Source organism: Saccopteryx leptura, chromosome 7, assembly GCF_036850995.1.
Source record: "Saccopteryx leptura isolate mSacLep1 chromosome 7, mSacLep1_pri_phased_curated, whole genome shotgun sequence".
Classification (NCBI taxonomy): Eukaryota; Metazoa; Chordata; class Mammalia; order Chiroptera; family Emballonuridae; genus Saccopteryx; species Saccopteryx leptura.
In genome coordinates, this window is record NC_089509.1 from 95,636,880 (window position 1) to 95,646,191 (window position 9,312).

A 9,312-nucleotide genomic window follows, 5' to 3' on the forward strand; every position below is an offset into this window, starting at 1 on the left:
AGTTGTTACTATTCTTTTAATTTCTGGCTTTAACATAATAATAATACTCTAGTAAAGCTCAATGAACACTTACTTAATAAATTAAAAGATAAAACATTTAAAAATATTAATTACATACAACTGTATTACCTTAACACCGAAACTATTTCCATTTTGTTGAATCTTTACCATATCAATATATTCTAATATAGCTGCAGTCATAGCATGAATTTTGAACTTAGTTGTCTTCTTTTTAAATTGTATGAAAAAATCCTATCTTTTACATAGTTGTCATAATAATAATAATCCTATGCAATAGCTACAAAATATTACAAATTGCTTCCTCACCAGTGGTGGTGCAGTGGATCAAGTGTCTGCCTAGGATGCTTGAGGGCCTCGTTTTAAAACCCTGAGGTTGCTGACTTGGGTGTGGAATCATGTCACTGGCTCAGCTTGAGCCCCTTGGTCAAGGCACTTATGAGAAGCAATTGATAAACAACTAAAGTTAAGCAACTATGAATTGAGGCTTCTCAGTAAAAAAATTACAAATTGCGTATGTACTATAATTTACCTTTTCATTCTTCCCTGCCAGATATTTAGATTGCTTCCAAATCTGGAAGATTATGTTCTAGTATGATAAGGATTTCTTGACATATTTGCTGGGTTTTTTTCCTGTTAAATTATTTCCTTAAGATAAATTCCCTAAAGTAGCATCCTGGAGCAAAGAGCAGAAAAGTTTTCATTTTTTTCTTTGTATCCATATTTTTAATCCCCAAAGCATTTTTTGTTTTTTACAATGCCACCAGGGGCATGAGTATGTCACTTTCACTGCAGCCTTGTCAATACTGGGTATTACAATTTTTTGTTTTCACTAACTTTGTAGATACTCAAAATGACACATCCTGGTTAACTTAATTTGCATTTAATTGGTAGGAAGAATGAACTTTTTTAATCTAAAAAAACCTATTTGCATTTCTTTTTTTGCTGAATTGTTGGTTACAAACAAGATGCAACTTCAAACATCCCTATACTTACTGCTCCTCCACAACAACAGCTGAGGAGTAAAAGTCCGCACCAATGCCACCATGGCGCTCTGCAATATTGACACCGAGCAGTCCTTGTTTTCCAGCTTTTTCCCAAAGTTCTCTACTCACTTCTCCAGCTTTCTCCCATCTGCAAATAACAAGTGTTTTTAAAATAACAAGACCTTTCTTTATATATATTTTTAAAAGTGTCCCTGACTGGTTATCTCAGAGCATCATCCTGATTCTCCAAGGTTGTGGGTTTGATCCTCTGTCAGGGCACATACAAGAATCAACCAACCAATGCATAAGTAAGTGGAACAACAAATCAATGTTTTTCTCTCTCTCTCTCTAAAAGCAATAAATAAAAAAAATAAAAATAAAAAGTGACAACTGAAATTCATGAATGATTTTGTACAGAAACACTCTTTTAATTTTAGGCAATTGTTGTTGACACTGTCCGTACCTTTCTATTTACATCTGACTTTTATTATTTCTCCTCCTTCTTGTTCTGTTCCTTACTTCTTCATATTTGTCACTTTTCTCCTCTGTTCCTCCTCCTTACTATTTATTGGTCCTGCAAATTGCACCCACTGATATTCATGGGTGTAGTTTCTCTCAGCTGGTACTCTTAGGCAACAAGCTTAGTTGTGTCATATAGTCATGGAATTTGCCCAGCCTGTCCCGTAGACAGGTGCCTTCTGCATATTTCCTTATTGCTGAACTTATGGAGTAAGCATATATAAATACTGACAAGAGCTACAGTTTAGGTAGGAACAATGGAAGAGCAGAAGCACCTTGCAGCACAGGTCTGTGAACTCAACTTCTGAAAGGATTATATGTTTGGGTGAGATTTTGCAACCTCTGTTCCATTTTCTCTAAAAATGAGAATGGCATGATGAAGATAGATATGGCTAGCTGGAGATAGTTAAAGACTCTGAGAATTTTTAAAAAAGTGGTAGTTAGGTGTAGTTAGTAAGAGACAGGGTATTTGATTAAAGGTAAATAAAGATACCTCAAGAAATTTTAAATAAAAGAGTTTACTATGTGTTGTTTTGGTGTTTTGGATACTGCTTGAAGTGGAAATATTTTTTATTATCGACTCTAATTTATCAACTGCTATCATTTTTACTTTAAGTGCTCACCAATAATTTTTCTGGGGTGGAATTTAAAAGGCTAAAGAGATTAATAAAAATTTATTTTAGAATGAAGTATACTAATTTTTTGTTTTTGTTTTTAAGAAGCTAGTTGCTTTTCACCAAAGACCAGTTTATACATGGCATCAGACTTTAGCTGGTTTCAGTCAGTATTATCAAGAAGTATTAATAAGAATGTAATGGAAGCTATTTCTAAATAATTTGTAAAAATCATTCTAATTGTAGAAAAGTATTAGCATTGAGTAAATTTTGGAAGCAGAAAAATATGGAATTGACTGATATTTTATTCTCACTTAACCAGTTTTCAAAAATGTTATTCTTAGGCCTGACCTGTGGTGGCGCAGTGAATAAAGCATCAACCTGGAAATGCTGAAGTCGCCGGTTCGAAACCCTGGGCTTGCCTGGTCAAGGCACAAATGGGAGTTGATGCTTCCTGCTCCTCCCCCCTTCTCTCTCTGTCTCTCTCCTTTCTCTTTCCCTCTCTCTCTCCTTTCTAAAATGAATAAATAAATAAATTAATTAATTAAAAATGTTATTCTTAGATTGACTTGTAGATTTTCAATTAATTTTTTTTAATTTATTAATTTGAGAGAGAGACAGAGACAGAGACAGAGAGAGAGAAAAACATCGATCTGTTCCTGTATGTGCCCTGACTGGGGACTGAAACAACAACATTTGTGCTTCAGGACTATGATCCAATCAACCAAGCTATCCAGCCAGGACTTGATTTTTTTAAAATTGAGATCTAAATGACATATAATATTATTAGTTTCAGCTGTACAACATAATAATTTGTTATTTGTATACATTGTGAAATGAACATGACAATAAGTCTAGTTAACATTTGTCCTCATACAGTTATAACTATTTTCTTGTGATGAGAACTTTTAAGATCAATGCTCAAATATGCAATACAGTATTATTAACTATAGTCACCATGCTGTACATCACATCTCCATGACTTAATTATTTTATAACTGAAAATTTATACCTTTGACCCCCTTATTTTCAAATTGTATATTTTAAGTTTCATTTACAAAGCTTTGAGCTACCCTGAAAATCCTGTAATTATACAGCACTATACTGAAGACAGTAAAAAAGGTTTATAAAGCACTGGGCACAATGCTTTTTTAATAGAACACACAGCATTTTAGAAAATAGGTCTTATTGTATTTCTAGTGTACATTGGTTAAAAGAAAAATATGCCACTTACTCTGCATGATGAGGACTCACTTCTTCTTGAAAAAACTTCCTTACATTTTCCCGTAAAATGTCATGTTCTGAAGAGAAAATTCTTCTAATTCCTATGTCTGTTAATTTTTTAGCAGAATGAGTTTCTAGACGTTCCTCTCCTCCAGAATGAGAACATCTTAAAAATATATATACAGTAAGAAAATTAATTAAATTGCTATTCTTCATATGCAAATTAGCGTTACTGACCAACATGGCAAAAATCTTGATTCTCCCCCGCACCCTCTGGAGACACTTAGGTGCAGGTAGAAAGAAGCTAAAATTTACAAACCTGTTCATATTTGAGCATCACCACTTTTGGTAGGATCTACCATCCCTGGATGACATTAAGAAGTAATTTATCCTTATTTAAGTATTTTGTCTCATTTTGTTTTATGTTTGTTTTTTTTAGTTGTTTTAATTTGTTAATACAATCTGACGTGCTTTTTAATCAGAACCTTTAGTTGTGAACATTTACTACTACAATGTCTATATGTGATCTGTTTTTTATCTTCACAAAAAATGTTCTGGTTCCTATTTTGTCATCAAAATAATTTTTAATGGCTTATATATTAATTTAGTCAACAAAAAATATTTTTTGAGTGCCTATTATGTATCAGACACTGTTCAGGTAAATTGGAATATAACAGTGAGCAAAACAAAGATCGCTGTCTTCAGGCTGACTTTCTAGAAAGGGAGACTGAATAATAGTAAATGATCAATAAATTAAAGAAGCAAAGAAAAGGAGAACAGGAATCAGACTGTGCGTCTGAATGGGGCAGGAACAAAGGATGCAGTATGAAATAGCAAAAGAATATCAGGCCAAAGATAAGATTAGAGCAAAGGCTGTAAGCAAAATGGTATATGATGTATTCTAGAAAGAGCAAGAAGGCCAAGTGTGGATGGAGTGAGTAAAGTGAGAAGAGGAGCAGTAGCTGAGTTGAAAGGTGATAGGACCAGGACATGCAGGATCCCTGCAGACCACTGTCATATTACATCAAATGGACTAAAATTAGTCCATTATCCCATAATTAAAATGATAGGTCCCAATTTCTTGCTAGTAAATGTAAAACTGTAAGAAACACATTTGTCCATATAGGCTTGGTTTTCCATACTTGGGAATTTTTCCTCAGGGGGGGAAAAATATGCTGAGACTAGGAAACTGGTGCTTTAAGACACTGACTCACTTGTCAAATAATTAGTAAGCAAAAGAGAATTTACATTCAAATCCACCTGGATTTTAAATATTTTATTTCTCATGTTATGTTAAGGAAACCTTTGGAACATTTCTAAGTAAAATACACCAAAATACAGGCAAGTGACAGAAGTACCAGGAAGAATAATGACTTCCAGTTCAGTCAAGAATGTTCCTGAGCCTGATCAAGCGGTGGCGCAGTGGATAGAGCCTCGGACTGGGATGTGGAGGACCCAGGTTCGAGACCCGGAAGTCACCAGGTTGAGCGCGAGCTCATCTGGTTTGAGCAAGGCTCACCAGCTTGAGTACAGGGTCGCTGGCCCGAGCAAGGGGCCCCCCGGGTCAAGGCACATATGAGAAATCAATCAATGAACAACTAAGGAGCGGCAACGAAGAATTGATGCTTCTCATCTCTTTCCCTTCCTGTCTGTCCCTATCTGACTCTCTCTGTCTCTGCCACAATAAATAAATAAGTAAATATTTAAAAAAAAAAAAAAAAAAGAATGTTCCTGAGAGTACATGCAGAGGGAATAAAATCAAGTTTGTTGGGACATCCAGTCCTTACTTTAAAGAACAAGGAACCTGTACTGAAGACATTGGCCTTTTTCCTCCCTATAAAGACCAGGAAATCTGTATTGAACAAATTGGCCATTTTTTTCTCCCTAAGGTAATAAACTGCTACTAATCTAACAGGAGAGGCGATTATTATTATTATTAAAATCCTCATTTACATTATAAAGGACAGACAGTCTCTACCATTTGGCAATATTTGGGAGCTGGTTATATATACACAAGCTCCAATCTCACCTCAGATCTACTGAATTAGGTTCTGTATTTCCCTAAGTGATTCATTCCTATGCACATTAAAGTTTAAGAAGCCTACTGTAATAAAACTACAATACCTGCCCTATTCAGAGGGTCCTGAGGTCCTCCTTTTCCCAATATTTTCTCTATGAGAAATTTTCTTCCTATACTTCAACCAAAATAACTCTTCACAGTAGACATAAAGCAGAAGCAGATATGAGAATTGAGCTGTTTTCTATTGAGCTGGACTTTAAGGGATCTGCAAAAGTGTAAAACAATGTCACTCTTCTTGTTTTTTTAGGGGGGGGGAAGGATTATTTTTCATAAAAATGTTAAAATGCATCGGTTTATTTGTTACTTTTAAATGAATTAAACAGTTGTAAATTTTGTTTTATAGCTATCTATTGATATTGACATAGGTAGGTGCAACCCACATAAACAAAAGACCTTCGGGATTCTCTATTTTCAAGGGCATAATGAAATCCTGATACCAAAGACTCTGAGGATCACTGTTTTAATGAAGTTCTGGGACGGAGCTAAGAAAAGTATGTGTATATTATAGTCAAGTCACATTCTCCCTGAAGCCTTCCTAACCCTCCTCAGGAATAGCACCTATAGTATCTTAGAGTGCCACAACATTATAATGAGCTAATTTATCTGTCCTCATTATTAGTTACGCTCATCATTAGTGAATCCTCAATGATTCCAGTTTCACCAAGGAATGGATTTTATGTGCCCCACAGCATCTGAGGCTTTTGATCTTATAAACACTATCTGCATAGTCACTGAGCCATTTGGAAACTGTCTCCACTAATTTCTGTTTTATTAATAAAAGCATTAGTTAGTAAGTCCCAAATTAAGGTCCTTGTCGGATGGGGCGGCGGCCAGGTCTCTCCCCTCAGGGGCTGTCTTCTGGGGAAGCCGTCTCCAGGTGGGCGGATGCTGTCTTCAGATCTGCGAGGTGTGTCAGTCCCGCTCCTTAGTACCCTCTGGACTGACGCCTTCAGCCACAGTTCTTCTGGTTTTGTTTTTTCCTTTTTATTGAATTCTTTTTGGGTGACATTGTTTAACAAAATTATACAGGTTTAACTATATACAGTCAGTATAATTATACAGGTTAATTATAACAAAATAGTACAGTTACAGAAAGATAAGTCCCACATGAATCCCCTCACACATGGAATCTAATGAACAAAACGAACTAACAAGTAAAATAGAGACAGGCTGATACCTGGAGAGCGGCTGGCAGTTAGAGGGTTGGGGAGAGTGGAGGCACTGAGCTACAAGGAAGAGACTCAAGGGCACGGACTTCAGCCGCAGTTCTAAGAGCCGAAGGTCGCAGCCTAGCCGAGCCGCGGCGGTTGACCCCCGCCCCGCTTCCAGCGCCCACCGCGAACCCGACCGCCGGGGCGAGCCGGGAGAGCGAAGGTTCAGCGGAATGTCCCCGCTCGCCGTTCCCCCGGCCCGCTGCCTCCCCTCGTACGCTCGCGAGCGCAGCCGGGTCCCAAGCCCCCAGAAAGCCCCCTCATCCTCCCGGGCTTGGACGACTGGCGGCCGCGGGCACTCACCTCGCGGACCGCGGAGGGCGCTGCGCGCACCGGCCGCCCCACAAGCGCAGAGACCCGCGGAGGAGGCGTGAGGTCATGGCTGGGACTGGGCAGAGTTCTTGGGGCGTCAGACGTGACTTCCTGGCGACTCCAGGGCGGGGCCCTGGTGGGCGGACTGTCCGGGGGACCGTCCCACTCCTCAGTCCTGGCCAAGAAACGACCCGCAGCTGCCAGGATCCATGCTTCCCGAGCGCCCTGTCAGGGTCCGTCCCCGTCCCCCCACCCCCTTCCCCGGCCGGCGGGCTGAGCGCAGCCGAGGTGTCGCACGGAGTCTTACAGAGTAAGAAGCAAAAGGGCTCCTTCTCTTTGCAACATTCTTACCAGTTCGTCCGTTGTTCGTTTTAGAACTGTTGAACCGCTTTGAGACACGATGTCAGCCACGGAGTTTCAAAATGCTCCCAAAAGTAAACCTATGAAAAGATGTTTCTTGTTGATTTTTTTTCTTGTTTTAACATTGAAAGTTGATTTACTTCGCACAGATAACTATACAAACACTATTTTCAAAGAATTGTGCTGTTATCATTTTTTTTTTTCTAGCAGAAATTAGTGACCACTTCCTGGAAAAAAAAATACATTCAGCTCTTCAACCTATTTGATTTGAAGTCATGTCTTGCCATTTCTTTTTCCTCAAGTCATCCAAAGCTGCTGCTTCTTTTTTTTTTAAATTAAATTTAACAAGATATTAATCAATAAGAGTACATAGGTTTTGGGTGAATGTTTCTATGGCATTTGAACTGTTGATTATATTGTATACCCATCACCCATGTATACAATACTATTTTATAATTGACGATTCAAGTGAATGAAGTCTGAGCTATTGTAATTTATGGATTTGTTTTTTTTGTTTTTTTTGGTACTGGGATATCTGAAAGTTTTGAACTCTAAAGAGTGCATAATGTATTTTAGGGCCATTATAATAATTAAGGACAATTATCAAGGGCCTGAAAGGATGCAAGTGAAAAAGAGATTTTGTGTTAGAAAGTAAGAACTAAGAACTAACTGAATGTAGTATATAAAAAATATTTAAAAAAAAGAAAGATTCTAAACAGCAGCAGGTGAATACTGGTTGACCAGGATGCCTCAGTCTCCCCATGCAGGCTTGCTAGAATTCTTGACTTACTGGCTGGCCATCTTAAACCACCCTGACCATTAGGAATGTACACCAGGGTATTTACTAGCTTCACGGGATCAATGAAGATAATAATAAAACACTATTTCAGTGTGCCTCAGTGTAGTCTGAAAGTAATTACAGCAGTTGCCCTTGTTGAATCAGAATATCTGATGGTAATGTCCAGGCTTCTGCATAGTAAACATGTCTTACGGGAGTGGGTTGTTTTGTTTTGTTTTTTTAAAGGCTTAATGAATTCACTAATATGGTGGCCAGAGCTGGAGCCTCATCCTCTGCATAGACTCTCCTGTGGAACTTTGCTAGAAGATCAGTGAATTCCCAATTGGGAAACTTGGTGAACATGGTCTCTTTAGAAGTGTGTGGGTGAGATAACTGTAGATCTTGGAGATAGAATGACAGGTGGACTTGGCAAAGTTGCCCAGGGGGTGCAGTGCAGCCTCCTTCATACCAGTCATCCTCAGCAGCTTCTTGGGCCCAGGGGCCTAGATGATAACAGTGCCTCTAGGGGTAGGGGGGAGGTGTGCTAGCACAGAGATGCAATGGCCTGTGACCTTGTGAGGGAGGGTATGGGCCCTGTGGATCTTGATCCCTGAGTAGCCTTGCCACCCTGCATTTATGGAGGTGGAGATGGGACCTTGACCCCACACATGGTGGCTATCTCTTTGGAGCATTCAACACCCAGACCAAAGCCCTTATAGTCCCTGAGGGCAACAAATGCCTTGAACTTGGTCCAGTGGCTAGCTCAGCTCTACTTTTGCATGAACTTAATCTTCAAAGATTTTGCCCTATTTGCAACATGCATGTATTCTTTTCCTCTATTATTTGAGAATAAGTTGGATACATTATGCCTTTTCACCCCTAGTGTATATTCCCTAATCACAAAGGAGGTCCCTTAATAACTAGAGCACAGTTATCATATGTGGATATTTAACCCTGATATAATATTAACCCTTTGAGTAGTGACTTTTTTTCATGCTTGCTCACCTGCAGGAGTGAGTTCTTTTCAAAAAATGAAATTAATGCCTGACCAGGCGGTGGCGCAGTAGATAGAGCATCGGACTGGGATGCGGAACACCCAGGTTCGAGACCCCGAGGTCACCAGCTTGAGGGCGGGTTCATCTGGTTTGAACAAAAACTCACGAGCTTGAGCCCAAAATCGCTGGCTTGAGCAAGGGGTTACTCGGTCTGC

At 39.0% G+C, this 9,312-nt stretch overlaps 1 protein-coding gene across 2 annotated transcripts in view; it reads right to left on the reverse strand.

Annotated features, from left to right (window-relative positions):
* The window catches only part of ACADL (acyl-CoA dehydrogenase long chain), a 711,748-nt gene extending 704,644 nt beyond the window's left edge, over positions 1–7,104 (reverse strand). For both annotated transcript variants that reach the window (XM_066345342.1, XM_066345341.1), the window contains exons 1-3: positions 6,956–7,104; positions 3,372–3,527; positions 1,015–1,152 (exon numbers count right to left, since the gene is read on the reverse strand). In XM_066345342.1, the coding sequence (XP_066201439.1) occupies positions 1,015–1,152; positions 3,372–3,527; positions 6,956–7,032 (371 nt within the window). In that variant the 5' untranslated portion in view covers positions 7,033–7,104. The remainder of the gene's footprint in view (positions 1–1,014; positions 1,153–3,371; positions 3,528–6,955) is intronic.
* Positions 7,105–9,312: the final 2,208 nt, after the last annotated feature.